The sequence below is a fragment of the Podarcis raffonei genome, chromosome 5, assembly GCF_027172205.1.
Source record: "Podarcis raffonei isolate rPodRaf1 chromosome 5, rPodRaf1.pri, whole genome shotgun sequence".
In the NCBI taxonomy this organism is placed as follows: Eukaryota; Metazoa; Chordata; class Lepidosauria; order Squamata; family Lacertidae; genus Podarcis; species Podarcis raffonei.
Window position 1 is genome coordinate 13297722 of NC_070606.1, and position 17654 is coordinate 13315375.

The 17654-nt window shown below is 47.1% G+C and overlaps 2 protein-coding genes across 3 annotated transcripts in view; one reads left to right on the forward strand and one right to left on the reverse strand.

Annotated features, from left to right (window-relative positions):
* WDFY4 (WDFY family member 4) overlaps positions 1 to 17654 on the reverse strand; it is a 174189-nt gene that overhangs the window by 40852 nt on the left and 115683 nt on the right. The window contains exon 44 of the mRNA XM_053387394.1: positions 17006 to 17068. Coding sequence (XP_053243369.1) covers positions 17006 to 17068 — 63 coding nt within the window. The remainder of the gene's footprint in view (positions 1 to 17005; positions 17069 to 17654) is intronic.
* On the forward strand, positions 1925 to 13898 carry LRRC18 (leucine rich repeat containing 18). Of its 2 annotated transcripts, none has more exons than XM_053387895.1 (2): positions 1925 to 2029; positions 11486 to 13898. In XM_053387895.1, the coding sequence occupies exon 2, from the start codon at positions 11577 to 11579 to the stop codon at positions 12342 to 12344; it is 768 nt and encodes a 255-aa protein (XP_053243870.1). In that variant the 5' UTR covers positions 1925 to 2029; positions 11486 to 11576; the 3' UTR covers positions 12345 to 13898. The 2 variants fall into 2 exon arrangements, with proteins under 2 accessions (XP_053243870.1, XP_053243871.1); XM_053387896.1 differs by lacking the exon at positions 1925 to 2029 and adding an exon at positions 8554 to 8783.

Genomic DNA, 17654 nt, shown 5'->3' on the forward strand with positions numbered 1-17654 from the left:
TGTTCCAACAAAGAGGAATGGCCGGGGGTTTATGCGCCCATTTCACAGCTTCTGCCACCCGAGGTAGGACCAGCACTGCGGGTGAGAGAGCATTTTCCTCTCCCACCTGAACATTTTTTTCCCCAGGAGGTAGACAGCGCAAAAGTAGAAAGCAGAGGTAAAACTTGACAGCCACCAAATGAGAACTGTGCTTTATTGATATTAATTAATGCATGGAGAAATGTTGGAGAGTATGCCTTAGTCTTAGTTGGAGAGTATGCCTTATGGACGCAGGTGGAGCTGTGGGTTAAACCACAGAGCCTAGGACTTGCCGATCAGAAGGTCAGTGGTTCGAATCCCCATGACAGGGTGAGCTCCTGTTGCTCGGTCCCTGCTCCTGCCAACCTAGCAGTTCAAAAGCACATCAAAGTGCAAGTAGATAAATAGGTACCGCTCCAGCAGGAAGGTAAACGGCGTTTCCGTGCGCTGCTCTGGTTCGCCAGAAGTGGCTTAGTCATGCTGGCCACTTGACCCGGAAGCTTACGCAGGCTCCCTCAGCCAATAAAGCGAGATGAGCGCTGCAACCCCAGAGTCGGCCACGACTGGACCTAATGGTCAGTGGTCCCTTTAGCTTTACCTATGCCTTAGTCCACATTGGGGTTTTTTTAAAAAAAAATGGGTATGGTAGGATGTCCCTAGTTTCATTAGAGAAACGCTGTAGGATATGGAACTATGTGACCCCCCCCCCAAGCCAAGGAGATAAGTAACTGTACAACCTTTAGAAAACATCTGAAGGCAGCCATGTATAGGGAAGCTTTTTAATGTTTTATTACGTTTTCATATGTGTTGGAAGCCACCCAGAGTGGCTGGGGCAACCCAGTCAGATGGACCAGGAATAAAGAATAAAGTAATTATTACACAATAAAGGTAAAGGGACCCCTGCCAGGTAAGTTCAGTCGTGACCGACTCTGGGGTTGTGGCACTCATCTCGCTTTACTGGCCAAGGGAGCCGGCGTACAGCTTCCGGCTCATGAGGCCAGCATGTCTAAGCTGCTTCTGGCGAACCAGAGCTGCACACGGAAATGCCATTTACCTTCCCGCCGGAGCGGTACCTATTTATCTACTTGCACTTGTAGGTGCTTTCAAACTGCTAGGTTGGCAGGAGCAGGGACCGAGAAACGGGATCTCACCCCATCGCGGGGATTCGAACCGGCAACCTTCCGATCGGCAAGTCCTAGGCTCTGTGGTTTAACCCACAGCGCCACCCGCATTCCCAATTACGGAATAAGGCTTCCCTAATTTCACCGGATAAATGTTGGAGGGTCTGTTGCTTCACCCTGCTACGTCGCCAGGGTTAGACACAGGGCAATGATTTCACGGATGCTATGAGGCCTCTTAGGGACACAGGTGGCACTGTGGGTTAGACCACAGAGCCTAGGGCTTGCCAATCAGAAGGTCGGTGGTTCGAATCTCCTTGACGGGGTGAGCTCCCGTTGCTCGGTCCCTGCTCCTGCCAACCTAGCAGTTCGAAAGCACGTCAAAGTGCAAGTAGATAAATAGGTACCACTCCAGCGGGGAGGTAAACGGCATTTCCGTGCGCTCCTCTGGTTCGCCAGAAGCAGCTTAGTCATGCTGGCCACATGACCCGGAAGCTGTACGCCGGCTCCCTTGGCCAATAAAGCGAGATGAGCGCCGCAACCCCAGAGTCGGCCACGACTGGATCTAATGGCCAGGGGTCCCTTTACCTTTTTATGAGGCCTCTTGTGTAGCAGCCTGATCTGTCCTTCAGCCACAGAATTCTACCAGATAAGGTGATTAGCCAGAGAGCCTCACAACCCTGTTCTGAGTCAAGGGCTGAGTGGCTTCTGCTGGTTGGAGCTGCCCGTTTCACTGGGAGGTGCAGCCAGGGGCGCCGCCTTTGACCTGGCATGTTGCAAACCAGGCAGGCATATGCTAATGGTCTCCAAGGGCCTGGAATTTCCTGTTGCTTAGGAACCAAAAGTTTCACAGGCGGCATCACAAGAGCTGACTAGAATATCACAGGAACAGGGTAAGTCAACTTCTCCCAAAGCAGATCCTACCTTATTTTAGAGTTTAGATTTTAGAGCTTGTAATCCTGTAGAAATCTGGAAGGGATAAACATTTCCCTTGCAGTCCAGGTTTCCCCCCGCTAACTTCCAAACAGTGGCAACGATTGTTTGAAGGAGATTAGTGGAAGAAGTTTGCTAACAGAAAATGCTTGTGTTCGGTGCCAGATCCACTCGGCGGGCTTGCTTAGTTTCCCAAGGTGCCAGCAGCTCATGCACTTTTCTGTTTATATACAGCAGCTTAGCAACGCCGTCAAGCTGCTCATATGAAGTCTCTTCATCAACTCTCTACACAGAATATCTTGTGTGGGTTTGATACCAGGAACATTTCTACCTTTTTCTTTTTAAAGGCTGTATAAGAGGAACTCCCCCCCCCCCGCCGCACTCCTCCTAGATGAAACTAAAGAGATGAATTCAATTGCTTTGCTCTCCGATAGCAAGCTGCTGAGAGCCAAACAGAACCTGCACATCACAGCCTTTGTGAAATGGAGGTTCTCTTTAGTTTAATGCAGCCTGCCTGCAGAAAGCAAAGCAGTTTGAATCCATCTCTTTAGTTTTATGTAGGAGGAGGGCTGAAAAAGCCGTCAAATCGGGATACACGTTTTGTATGTTTCCTAACAGAGGGACTTGATATGTGTCTCTGTCATTCAAGGGTCAAACTATATGTGCGGCATGGAAAGTTTCGTTTGAAATGCTCATCTGGTTGGTTTTATTTAGCCACAGGGTGGAGAGGATGTGTTCATCTGTATCTTGTCACGCAGGGATGGGTGGGTTAACCCTTTCCTTGGGACAACACTGTCCCAAAATAACAGAATGAGCGACGAATCTGGCCCCCCAAACTTTGGGAGAAAATGGGAGCTGAGCACCCAATATCACTGTGTCTTGGAGAGGCGAAAGACTCTGCTTCTTACATTAGAATGCACACAAATGGCGCATTCTCAGATTCTGTCTGCACGAGTCATGCAAGTTGCAAATAACAGCACGAGCTGGCTTTGCAGTAGAAAAACAACATGGCTGGCTTCACAGAAAAGGGCCCTTGTTTTTCAACGATGTGCAGACTTTCTCCTTCAAATTAAACAGAATATGCCAGAGCGGCCATGGAGAACATCCATTTGGGCCCAAGGAATTCAGCGGGGAATGTGGCATGAGGGGGAAAGGGGGCGCGTGGATATGCAATGGGGTGGGAAGAATGATTAGGCATGTGAGCAAAGCCATTTATTATGCATTTAGTGGGGCTGTCAAGCTTGCTGCCTGACTTGCAATACTGCGAGGTCTCAGTTCATCAGCCCCAATGCGATAAGGTTAGTAGCAGAAGCTGTTGTCTATCTGGGAGTCCCCAGTTCACATCTCAGCTCAGCCACAAACCTGATGACTCCAGGTGAGGGCAGTAGCTGATGGCAGTGTTTCTGCCACCTTACCAGGACGGTATAGAAGCAGAGGCAAGGTTAGGTGTGTGTGGACACACTGCAAGAGACAACCTGGTGCTCACAGCGATGCGTCTGCGCCATGCAGCCCCAATTCGACCACCAGCTTGTCACACCCCAACACTGTACTCATAAACACAAGCAACGCCACCTGCCTGTCTGATGCAGAATACAGAGAAGTTCTGCTTTTACCGTATTTTTCGCTCCATAAGACGCACCTAGTTTCTAGAGGAGGAAAACAAGGAAAAAACTATTCTGAACGAAACAGTGGGTGTATGATTTTTGTGGTTCATGCTGTGGCCACAGACATGTGATTTGATGGTGAGTTTGGGGTTGTTGTTGTTTAGTTGTTTAGTCGTGTCTGACTCTTCGTGACTCCATGGACCAGAGCACACCAGGCACTCTTGTCTTCCACTGCCTCCCGCAGTTTGGTCAGACTCATGCTGGTAGCTTCGCGAACACTATCCAACCATCTCATCCTCTGTCGTCCCCTTCTCCTTGTGCCCTCCATCTTTCCCAACACCAGGGTCTTTTCCAGGGGGTCTTCTCTTCTCATGAGGCGGCCAAAATATTGGAGCCTCAGCTTCAGGATCTGTCCTTCCAGTGAGCACCCAGGGCTGATCTCCTTCAGAATGGATAGGTTGGATCTTCTTGCAGTCCATGGGACTCTCAAGAGTCTCCTCCAGCACCATAATTCAAAAGCATCAATTCTTCGGCGATCAGCCTTCTTTATGGGTATGAGTTTGGGGTAGCCCAATGCAAAAATCCTGAGAATCCATGTGGATCCGTGCTTTGTAATCACGTTTTTGTGCCATTGCGGCCCCACACAACAGTGGGTGTGTGATTTTTTTGGTGCAGGCTGTAGCCATGGACATGCTATGTGATCTGATGGTGAATTTGGGGTGACCCAATGTAAAAATCCTGAGGATTCATGGGCTTTTACCTCCTCCCTTCCAGGCAGACTCCGCTAGCATCCCTTATCTCTCTCCCAATCCCACAGATCAGCTGTTTCCTTTCAAAACTCCCTTCCCTCTTGTTTGTCTTAGTGTCTTTTCCTTAGCTGGAGCAGTTTTTTGCTCCTCCTTTTCTTCTAATTTCTCTCCTCATTGTTTTAGTCTTCCTGTCTCCTCTCCTTGCAAGTTTGCTGTCTTCACCTCCCCCTTCCCAGGCAGCCTCCTTTATTGCTAGCGTCCCTTATCTCGCTTCCGATCACTTGCAATCAGCTGCTTCCTTTCAACACCCACTTCCCTCTTTCAAAAAAAGAGAACATGATCTGCTTTTAGCCCCTGGGCAATTTGGCTCCAGGGACCACGCATTCACTCCATAAGACGCACAGACATTTCCCCTTACTTTTTAGGAAGAAAAAAGTGTGTCTTATGGAGCGAAAAATATGGTATTTGTCGACAAAGCAAGTCCCAGACCTTCCCAGTCTGGTCTGCTCTCTGCCTAGAAACTCCAGTCTCTCAAAGCCTTGCACACCTGCAAATCAACTTGTGGTACTGCAATTGGCAGAAAACTGGTGCCCAACGCAGGATTTAACTCCTTGCTCATCAAGCTGATGAGTGGTGGGTAAGGCTGGGCAATGTATCAATCCATCATCCAACATCAGTTTGAAGTCCACACTAATGGTTTCATAAAATTCGACATGGCGCTATATCACAAATCACAATGTGTGCATGTGTGCTATGTAACAAAAATAATATGGGAAAACCCATGGAGCCGGTCATCACTTCTCTCCTGATTCTTTCTGTCCCTGTAGCTCTGTACTATAACATAACAGTTGTAGGTAAGGTGAAGGGACCCCTGACAGTTAAGTCCAGTTGCGAACGGCTCTGGGGTTGCGGTGCTCATCTCACTTTACTGGCCAAAGGAGCTGGCGTTTGTCCGCTCCGCAGACAGTTTTTCCGGGACATGTGGCCAGCATGACTAAGCTGCTTCTGGTGCAACAGAACACTTGACACCAGAGCAGTGCACAGAAACGCCGTTTACCTTCCCGCCGGAGTGGTAGCTATTAATCTACTTGCACTTTTGGCGTGCTTTCGAACTGCTAGGTTGGCAGGAGCTGGGACAGAGTAACGGGAGCTCACCCCATCGCGGGGATTCAAACAGCCGACCTTCTGATCAGCAAGCCCAAGAAGCTCAATGGTTGACCACAGCGCCACCCCAGTCCCCAACTACCACTTAGTAGTAGCAGTTACCAAGACATTACCTCGTTCACCTCTACATAGTTACACCCTTATTTCAGACATCGTGATATATAGGTATATCACAATGTTAAGCTGGTGATATAGCATGATATTGAAGACCAGACCTTGCTCAGCCCTAGTGGTGGGGGTGTTAAATCCTGCTGCGTTATAGGCAGGATTCAATACGAACTCCTTCCTGGTCATTGAAGCCCCTGCTAAAATGAAGATTTCCTCCACCCCACCCATTTTAGCAGCGCCTATTTTCATCGGAAAATTTTTAACAAACCTTGGAGGGGATACTTCTGGTGACATTCAGCAATGCACTTGCGCTTGCAAAATACACCAGTACTTTCCCCCTGCATGTAATGGTAGCTACTGGACTCTAAACAACCTTACCTGGCTCCAGTTAAGACTTTTCCTTAAATTATTTTCTAACTTCCCCCCAAAAATAAAAAAATCATTTTGGTAACCTGAATCCCAATCCTGATAACAGCACCACAGCTGTTAATCAGGCCCAAGCTGGCTTTATCTGGATGCTGTTCTTTAGGGTAAACAACGTTCGCCTTCTCCAGACCATCTTACTGGCTTTGACTAAATAAAAAAGTGATACGAAGTGGATACAGTTTTCACGAAAACAAAAAGATCTGAGAAGTCTCTTCCAGGAGTAGAGTCTTACTGAAAGGCCAGATGGATCTGTATTGGGAGCCAAGGTTGTTCCCTGCCATTATTTTATTTTGGAGAAAGCTAAGTGTTTGGGTGAATGTGGGATCCTGGCACAAATTGTTAAGGGCTGCAGTATGTTATTGAAATGAGCTGAAATGCATTATCTCCCATCTGATCTCTGCGTCTATGTACTTGCACATGATTAATGAGTAGTCAAAAAGCCTGAAGGGCTTGTAATGAAACCTTTCTAATGGAGAGGAGTGTTGTAGACAAATCTATATTCTTTCTTAAACAATCATTCATCAAAACGGTGATTTGACTCTTCACAATTAAATGCTGGAGATTTCGGTTCTGCTGGGGCTCAGCCAAGTGGAACCGGTGCTCATCGCTACCCTGCAAGCACCTACAAAAAGCGCCAAAAAACGATTTCCGGAAAGTACGGACAACTCGCAACTTGCTTGGGGGTTGGGTTCCGGGGATTGTGTGTAAAGCCAAAATCACGTCTAGTCAGAGCAACCCCAGAAATGCTGCCCTGTGACTATCCCTTCCTTTCCAGAGCTGGTGCACCAAATGGATCTTTCCCCTTATATAGGAACGTGGGTGGTGCTGTGATCTAAACCACTGAGCCTCATGGGCTTGCTGATCCGAAGGTCAGCGGTTCGAATCCCCGCAATGGAGTGAGCTCCCGTTGCTCTGTCCCAGCTTCTGCCAACCTAGCACTTTGAAAGCACACCAGTGCAAGTAGATAAATAGGAACTGCCGTGGTGGGAAGGTAAACGGCATTTCCGTGCACTCTGGTTTCTGTCACAGTGTTCCGTTGCTCCAGAAGCGGCTTAGTCCTGCTAGCTACATGACCCGGAAAACTGTCTGTGGACAAACGCCAGCTCCCTCGGCCTGAAAGGAAGATGAGTACCGCAACCCCATAGTCACCTTTGACTGGACTTAACCATCCAGGGGTCCATTACCTTTTTTACTTTTCCCCTTATGCAAGGTGGAGAGCTTTTAAAGTCTCTGCCTTGCTTACCAGGCTCTGCGAAGGACTCATGAAGGCTCTGGAGGCATTTGCATGGATGGCCCCAGATGTCTCAACCTTTCCAGGAAGCTGTCCACTTTGTGGGCGTCTAATTTGTGCAAGCGCAGCTCTCCAGCTGCCAAGCGCATAAAACTGCACTTGCACGGGTTAAACATGTACAAGTTGTGAGTCAACTGTACTGTATTTTGCGTGTCGAGGTCCCCAGGGCCACCCCAATAACTCACACATCACGCAAAATTTTTTGTTTAGGGTTTTTGGCATAATTTTGGCCACAACTTTATTAAAATACAAAAATGTGAGTGGTTGCTTAGGCATTGGTTGCGACTATCTGCCCCCACCGTGGGGGACAGACTGACATTCTGCACGCCTGCGAAAGTCAGAAAAGGGGAATACACTTGGGGGTAGCGACGGAGCAGGGAACCTGCCCTCAGCCCTCCCCAAATGCAGCCAGGAGCTCTTGCAATGGCCCGAAACCCCTTGACAGGGTGGACAAGCAATAGTTAGCCCCTGATTCCTTTAATGGAATCCCTTGCAGCAGCAGCATTAGAGGGGCAGGCACAGCCAATCCATGCCCCTCAACCAACCAAACCATAAACCAATGCCTAACCGCAACCTTACAAGTTGTGACGATTTGCTACGCAGTAGGCAAAAACCAAATGGCCCCAGCCAATCAGCCAGATGGACAAAATTCCTACTGGGCCCCTGCCCCAAGAGCAGACGACCCCGTGACACGCATAGCAAGGTCAAAGCTAACAACCCTAAATATGGGGGGACGGGCGGGCAATCCGATGCACGGGTGAAGAGAGGAAGCCCTAGCCTCATGCAAGGAGTTTTAGCATTTCTCGCTGTCAATCAACAAATGGCAACATTAACTTCTTCCCAACAACAAGGGAAGCCCAATCGCATCAGTGGCCAATGATCAATTAGCCCGCCCCACAACTTTGGAGTGTCCTGGCAGCCCCCTCCGCAACACGTGCTCTCCATGAAGAAGACTCTTTCTTGCAGTTTACCTAGGGACGTGCCTCACTCAGTGGCATTTTCATCCTTTCATTCCATTGGCCCTTTTCACTTTCATTTGGCATTCTGCTGCAACTGGTTTAGCTTACACTAGTCTTCCTTCTGTTAGTCCACTGATGCGGAAATATACCTATTCTTTTTTAAGCGCACCGCCCGGCACAATCGATGTGCCTACCTCAGCAATCAACAGATATTTACAAATTGATTGCCTGCCTTGTGCATTTCCTTTCAAAGTTAATGGATTTCCAGAGGAGCGCCCCGTTGGTCTTTCGCAGCAAAACCAACAAAGAGTATAGTGCCACCTTTAAAGATAAAATTAATAAAGTGGCTTGTCACATAACGGCCCATCACAAAGCCATCTACGGCTGCAATCCTAACCGTGGTCTACGAAGAAGTAAGCCGCATTGAATTCTGGGGTGTATACTGCCATATAAGTGGGGTTGAGGGATGCGGGTGGCGCTGTGGGTTAAACCGCAGAGCCTTGGGCTTGCCGATCAGAAGGTCGGTGGTTTGAATCCCCACAACGGGGTGAGCTCCCGTTGCTCAGTCCCAGCTCCTGCCCACCTAGCAGTTCTAAAGCACATCAAAGTGCGAGTAGATAAATAGGTACCGCTCCGACGGGAAGGTAAACGGCGTTTCCATGCGCGGCTCTGGTTCGCCAGAAGCGGCTTAGTCATGCTGGCCACATGACCCAGAAGCTGTACGCCAGCTCCCTCAGCCAGTAAAGTGAGATGAGCACCGCAACCCCAGAGTCGTCTGTGACTGGACCTAACGGTCAGGGGTCCCTTTACCTTTACCTTTAAGTGGGGTTAGCCTTTCTTTCTTTGGCTTTTAATTAGTTCATTAAAGGTTTTTCTTGTATAACAAGCTAACTGAGAAAAACACAAATAGTGTCTCCACTTTCAGTTCACAGAGTCTGTTTACATTCGGTTTGAGACACTATTGTCATATGCATTATGCGGTTTGGGGGAAAGAGAGAGGAGAGCAGCGAGGGAGATTGGGGGGGAGATTTTGTTCCATTACATCCTTTCTCACAACCCTGATTTCACAGTTCATTCTGTCTTGTTTCCCTCACTCAGGCATCACCCAGGGAGGACAGGAAAAGGGCAAGAACACTTTTTAAAACAACAGTACAAAGGATGGATGGTTTAAAAAAGAGAGAGCTGTCAAATCCAAATCATCCTCCTCACTTTGAGGCTGAGGCTTGGACTCTAATTGAGCAAAACACAAAGTCTACAGAGAGCAAAATAGATGACTTATATGCATGGGAAAAGAACAATAAAGAATGATGCATTCCATTTAAACCCTGATTAGCTTTGCAAAATGTGCTGGCACAGTTGCGTTGCTGCACCACTAGGGGCATTGGTTTTCAAAACTCCAAATAGGAAGCAGGTTAAGGCTGCGATATGTGGGGCTGTGGGTTAAACCACAGAGCCTAGGACTTGCCGATCAGAAGGTCGGCGGTTCGAATCCCCGCAATGGAGTGAGCTCCCGTTGCTCAGTCCCTGCTCCTGCCAACTTAGCAGTGCGAAAGCACATCAAAATGCAAGTAGATAAATAGGGACCACTCTGGCAGGAAGGTAAACAATGTTTCCGTGCGCTACTCTGGTTCACTAGAAGCGGCTTAGTCATGCTGGCCACATGACCCAGAAGCTGTACGCCGGTTCCCTCGGCCAATAAAGCGAGATGAGCGCCGCTACCCCAGAGTCGGCCACGACTGGACCTAATGGTCAGGGGTCCCTTTTACCTTTAAAGGCTGCGATCCTACCCCACTTGCCTGGGAGTAAGTCCCAGGGAATCCACTGGAACTTGCTGCCAGGTAAACATAGGTAGACTTGCAGCCTTTGGACATGCAAGCTGCAGCTAGCAACAAGTAACGTAAACACACACAAAATCGACAAACAACACTTCAGATAAAAGAAAGTCAATGAGGGAGCTGTTGGGCAGTTGTAATTGTATGTCAATGAATATGTGGATAATGTATACTGGAAAGCAATTTGTGTATCTATTTGTGCATGTTTTCTTAAAAAAGAAAACAACTTTCATTGTAGAGAACTAAGGGGAAAGCATTCATAGAAAGAGTCTATGCTGTGATGGATTTGGTGACTGTGGGTGTATATTGAACAGGCAAAGAGAAGGAAATCAGCTTGATAGTTACAGTAATTTTCAATGGTTTCCTCCAGCAAATACATTTATTGGCCTTGGATTGGTACTGAAGAAGAGTACTGTATCTGACTGCCCTGACTCAACTGAAAATCTAGGGGCACAGGCTGAACCAACTGAACTTTGGGCCAAATTCATCATGTCTTTGTTGAGCTGCTCAGCCTCCCTGCCTAACAGCTGACATCCGGGGTAGCGCAGCCGCTACAGCTTCTTCCTTGAGCATTAGCTGAGTAAGCCCTGCTGCCCCTCCAGCAGCAGGATGAAGACAATGTCCCCTTCAGGCTCTGGGGAGGGCCTCCTCATGAGTCAGAGGCTTGTTGAGGCTGCTCCTCCAGTTGCCCTTGCAGCTCACGCAAGCTTGCACACCTGGTGCACGGGGAAGAAGCTTTCTGTCGTTCTGTATTAACAGCATTTTAATAAGAGAACCCTACCCAGCAAAAAGGAGTGACCTGTATAGATTTAACAGTTATATGTTGTCAGGGAACTGCCATCAGTGCCGGAGGGAGAGAGCAAGCTCCAGAGGGATCCCAGAGAGCGTCCCGGGATTGGGAGAGGCAGCCCATCTTCTGGGGAAGGGAATCAGCTTAGCTCCAGTGGAGAAGGGAGGCAGATGGGGGAATCTGAGAGGGGGTCACATGACTCCTTGCCGGGGACCAGCGGGGGGAGGAAGGGTCCTCCGCTGCCTACGCCCTCCTTGCGCAGAAGGCTTCTGCGCAGGGAAAGTAGGAGGAGACTGGGCATGAAAGAACTTCTTTGTTGGAAGAAGTTTAAGAAATGCCCACTGACGGATTCTGCCAGCGATTGAGACAGCCGTGGGTGAGTGGCTGTCCGGACAGAAAAGGTTCACTTAGGCAACCCAGCCAGGTGTTGGCATCGGCTTACGCACGAGCAACCCCTAGAACCATTACATATGTGTATGTGCTTTTCATTCAGGTTCAACAATAAGCAGCAGCAGATCTCATTGGGACGCTTTCCTTGGACTCCTTTAATTCATCTAATCTGCACCGCACTCTTTTCGCTGGGAATGGCCAAAGGGGGGAAAAATCCCAAGGGGAAAAAGGTCACCTTGAAAGTTGCTAAGAACTGCATCAAGATCACATTTGACGGGAAACGTCGCCTTGATCTTAGCAAGATGGGCATCACCACTTTTCCCAGGTGCATCTTGAAGCTGAACGATGTGGACGAACTGGACCTCAGCAGAAACATGCTCAAGAAGATCCCAGACTCAATTGACAAGTTCACGAACCTGCGCTGGCTGGACTTGCACAGCAACCAGATTGAGAAGCTGCCAGAAACAATAGGGAACCTACAGGGTCTCATTTTCCTGAATCTTTGCAACAACAAGCTAACGGCCCGGAGCTTGCCCATGGAGCTAAACCAGCTCAAGATCTTGCGTAATCTCAATCTTGGCCTCAACCACATCGACAACCTCCCAACCACTCTGGGGCAACTGAAGGAGCTCCAGGAAGTTGGCGTATTTGACAATTTACTGAAGAGCATCCCAAACAGCATTGCAAAGCTCCCTAAACTCAAGAAGTTGAATTCCAAGCGGAATCCCTTTCCTGGGCCCACAGAAGAGGAGCTCTACATTGACCACATTAAGCGCCTCGAGACACTCTACGTGGTGGAAGAAAAAGATCTTTGCTACCCATGCTTGAGGAAGTGTCAAGAAGAGAGGGACAAGCTGAACAAACTGAAGAACACTGCGCCTGCCCCACTCAGAAAGCCAAACTTTTCGAGCCTCATGACACCCAATTCTACAGCAAAGGAGAACCAGGCAGATTGGAGGTGAATGGGCTACCAACCATCACCGATGGATGCACGGCCAATAGCGAGGTAGAGGCAAGGCACAGTGTGGCCCCTTTGCATCCAGTCATTGTAATCTGTCCCCAAGCAATAAAAGTGCTCTTGATCACATAGCTCTGCACCCACTAAAAGAGGTTCTCCACTACTACTAAGCATGTGTCAGTCCACCAAACAGAAAACAATATACACATATTGCCAGGCTTGGAGCCCTGATCCATAAACCTGCTGGCCACTCTGACCCATGGCAAGAGCAGCTCTTCAATTTGGGGCTAGAGGAATGTGCAGGGATCATCACCACAGTTGCGCTGAGCTTCAGATATTCAGCACTACTATGGAGAAGACCCTTGCCTGTCCAAGAAGAAGAGGGGTGGGACTGTTTGGGCACTGGGTGGAAGAAGTACTTCAAGAGTTTGCCTGTCCACTGCTAAAGCAAAACCCAACTTTCCCTTTTAGCTTAGAGAGAATAGTGAGGGTTGATGTTTTGTGGTTGGGTGGTGGAGCCTGAATACTTTCCTACTCAGCCCCCAAATAAGCCCAACCTATTTCTCTAGTTCTGGAGAGGGTGGCTTTTTGGGTACTTGGCAGCAGAGGTGTTGGCAGTGCCTCGCCACCCATGACCAAAGCAAACTGCTGGTCCTCTCCTCCAGCTCTGACACCCATCCCTCTCTCCAGCTCCAAACTTAGCAGATAGGGGACGGGGAGTAGAGGATACAGCACAAGATATTATGGGCTGTCCCGTGAATCCGCTGGATGAAATAGCGGAAGAACGTTGCCTCAGGAGAGTGAGGAAAATTCTCAGGGATGATTCACACCCTGGCCGGCACTTTCTTGATCTCCTGCCCTCAGGCAGAAGATATAGAAGCATAATTAGTCGCGCCAACAGGGTAAAGAACAGCTTCTATCCGTGGGCTGTTAGGCTGCTGAATGAAAAGATAACAACAGGGCAACTGACTTCCGGGTTTGGTTGGTGTGCGTCAGTAAACGAGGGGAATGAAGACTAAGAGAGCTGAGTGGGGGGTGCTCGTGTAATCTCACTGTATACAAGTTGTACAAGTGACAATAAAGTATTTCAATATTGCCCCCGATCTCATGTACAGGTGCAGGGTAAGTTCAAGAAGAGAAAGAGCAGCGAATTTTGTCCTGGCAACCAAAACCAGCCCCAAATTGTCGATCGTTGGCCTTGATTGCGCAACACCACAAAAAAAAATATAGGCATATGACCATTGTCCAAATGCATGATCTCTCGAAATAACTCATTTGCCCAAACCATATATCTTTTGCATTTAACATATAGTAGCATACAGGCATGTAGAGTCCAGCATGTGTAAGTCTGATAATCTGTGCCCTGGATCCTCTTGTTTGTTGCAAGGTACACACATCATTGGCTTACATGGTGTGTTGCAAACACACATCATTGGCTTACACACAGTGAACCCTACCATGCAATGGGTACAGCTCACCTTAAAAGAAGCTGCTATCAGGATAGTGAGGGGGAGAGAGAGGGAAATATATATATAAAACAAACATGCTCAGGCACATTTTTTAAAAAATAATAATACTATAGTGACTTGCTCAAGTTCTTCTGCAAACTTTGTAGGGCTTTCTGTACCCAAGCTAAGCACTCTGGCCACAGAATACACACCAGTTTGGAATGCCCTTGTTTCTGCAAAGTTAACGTTTACACCACATTTACTCAAGTCTAATGCACACCTTTCTTTTTGGCCAAATTGCATTGCGAAAATGTGGGTGCGCATTACCTTCAATGGTGCATTTACCTTTGCCAGCAAATATTTCTCTGGTTTCAAGGTTTTGAAAAGAGAGGTGCACTCATTAGATTCTATGGTGCATTAGACTCGAGTTAATATGGCAACTAACCTTGGTTTCGTTTAAAAGGAAGGGAAACGCAAAACTGGTTTTGCTTGGTTCTGTCCTCCACAGCGAGGTATGGTAAAAAAAATAACAATTAATGTATTGTGCTTCGGGTGACGTTTTCAAATTGTACTGTGATTTGCGACGTCATGTATTGTTTTTAACATGTTGATAGCTGCCTTCGGAGGAGCAATACCTGCCGAACAATTAAAAAGAATTGGGGAATGAAAGCTGTGAACACACTCCTGTTTGCTCTGAATTCACCATGTTCCTATGGCTGGTTTATGAAGACACATACGTACGGCAGTCCACATCTCTCCTGTATTTTCTTTTACCTTTTTTCTTTTTAGAAATACTGTGTTTTGTTACATTTCCCCCAGATCAGCTTCAAGCCAGTTTGAAAACCTAAGCCCTATTGAGACATCCTGGTCACTTTCTCCACCTACTGGCAAGGGGCAGTTTAGGAACTATACAATGCACAAATCTAATTCGAAACACAGACAACCTCGCTGATTTTTAAGCTGGCAATGTGCACAGAGTCTATGGTTATAAGGCATAAGACTCACTGAAAAATATTTGCACACTTCCTGTTTCGCAAAGAGCATAAGAAAGCAAAACTACAGTCGTACCTTGGATCCCAAATGCCTTGCGAGTCGAACGTTTTGGCTCCTGAATTCCACAAACCCAGAAGCGAGAGTTCCAGTTTGCGAACGTTCTTTGGAACCTGAATGTCCAGTGCAACTTCCACAGCTTCTGATTGGCTGCAGGAGCTTCCTACAGCCAATCAGAAGCCGCGCCTTGGTTTCTGAGAGTTCTGGAAGTCGAACCGACTTCCAGAACGTATTCCGTTCGACTTCCAAGGTACCACTGTATATTATATTAAAGTGCTTGAAGAGGTGTGTGGAACTCCCTCTTCCCTTGAGAAAGTGCACTAGGCTGATTGAAACTCTTTTGACTTCCCTCAGGTCTCCTCAGATATTTTGTTTAAGGAGGAATGTCCAAACTCATTTTAAGTTTTGCTTCAGGCCAAACTTGGGTGGCAACTCTTGTTGTTGTTTTAAATAAACCTTAAATGCAGTATCAGTTATTAAACTGCTTACGAGACTGCCTTCCTTCCTCATGCCAGTAAAGAGTTGCGGTTGGCCTATTGGTCGCTGCATATGCTGACCACCCGATTTTGAATGTTGCCATTTCTATCAGCTTCTTTTATGGCCTTGGTGCATGTATACTGGAGCTTTGGAGTTTCTATGTTCAGAGCGAAGAAAGTCAGGTGTATTACTGCAGTCAAGTGATTCAACTGATCTTCGTTCTCCAGCATCAACAATTTAGAAAATAAGTTGGTCTATGAGGCAAGCAGAGAGGACCCGAAGAAGCTCCAACTAAACAGTGGGGTAGGAGAGCTAGGAAAAAAATGTATCTGGCAACCCATGCACCCCTTTGGTTTCAGATAGAACATAGGGACCCCTGACCATTAGGTCCAGTCGTGACCGACTCTGGGGTTGCGGCGCTCATCTCGCTTTATTGGCCAAGGGAACCAGCGTACAGCTTCCAGGTCATGTGGTCAGCATGACTAAGCCTCTTCTGGCGAACCAGAGCAGCGCATGGAATCGCCGTTTACCTTCCCGCCGGAGCGGTACCTATTTATCTACTTGCACTTTGACGTGCTTTTGAACTGCTAGGTTGGCAGGAGCAGGGACCAAGCAACGGGAGCTCAACCCGTCGTGGGGATTCAAACCACCAACCTTCTGATTGGCAAGCCCTAGGCTCTGTGGTTTAACCCACAGCGCCACCTGCATCCCATAGAACATGAGTAGACAAGTCTAAAAACCCCGGGAAACAAATTTCCACAGCCCTCTAACGGCTACAGTGGCTCGTTTCCCAGAAATTTAGTGTCGATTCTGGAAGTGCATGCTCAATTGTGACCAAACTAAACCTCCTGGTGTATATTTTGCTCTGTGAGGTTTAACCTGAGTTCTTTGGGTGAATCAAGGAATATGTACAGTTAATGAGTGTGAAGAAGACTGGGAATGTTTTAAACACTCTGGGAATGCTAAGTAAGAAATAGCGACCAGTGATCAATTAAATTTCTTCTTGGAATATTTTTACCTACGTATTATTTCAGCTATTGTAACTCGTATCACTGTCACTCATCTTTGAATTAAAAAAAATGATAACGGCAAACAAAAAATTACCATTATTATTATTTATGTTGGAATGGATTACCATTTCACTTGTTATATTCACATCCACACAGCGAAGCCACAGCAGAATGAGCCAGACTGCGGAGGAAGAGTTCAGAAAGCTCTGGTTTCTGGTTGCTGACTGAGTAGAGAGCTGTTCTGATGTTCCTGACACACAAGAGTTGTATTTCCTCTAAAGAAAAGATTCAACTTTCTTTTGCAAGCCTTCACAAACCTCAGTCTTTTGTACCTTCTCACCCACAATCAATCCTGCAAATATCTTTTTCTTCTTCTTTTGACTACTGCTAGCTAAAGGGGAGGGGCAGTCAACACAGTCTACTTCACTTTTGTCACTTTTGCAAGTGTTCGCTCATAAATCCATTCTGCCCACTTAATTATACAATTGTATCTACATTTTTTTAATAGATAAAAAGATCCATACAAAAATTTGCACATGAATAATATGTGTAAACTAATATACACCATATACAATTCCCAGCACACCCAGGTAACAGGGGGCACATTGCTTTAAAATGCTTGCTACAGTTCTAAAAGAGAACGAAAGGCTTATCAGTGAATTAATTAATGCAGTTGTTACCTTATATTAATTGACGCTTCCGTGATGCCTTTCGATTTCAGATTAGGCTTCTTCGAATAAAATCTGAACAGGAATGAAGAAAATACAGCAACAATAGAAAGGGCTGATTCATGCTCAGAAATCATAATTGCTTTAGAAATTAACCTTTAAGGATTCCTGTATGTTTTGCCAGCTAAGCCCCAGTGTAGTTCAACCATCAGTTATGTGCTCAAGACAAGCTGCTGACAGGACTGGGAGAACCTTGCAAATACAGTGGTACCTTGGTCTATGTTCCAGAAGTCCGTTCTTAAACCAAAGCATTCTTAAACCAAGGCGTGCTTTCCCATAGCAATGCGGGACTCAATTTACAAATGCAACACACTCAACAGGAAGAGGAACATGTTCTGCTTCCAAGGCAAAGTTCGCAAACCAAAACACCTACTTCCGGGTTTGCAGCTTTCTTAATCCAAGTTGTTTATAAACTAAGCTGTTCTTAAACCAGGGTACCACTGCGTCTCCTTCAGCTTCTCAGAGTAGAACACACACACACACGTAAGTAAAAATCACTTGAATTTCCCTCCACATACAATTATTCCATAACCCCAGTTCATTTCCCATGTACTGTATTAAGATTAGCATTTACAAGGCTGAGGAGAAGGGACAACTAGAA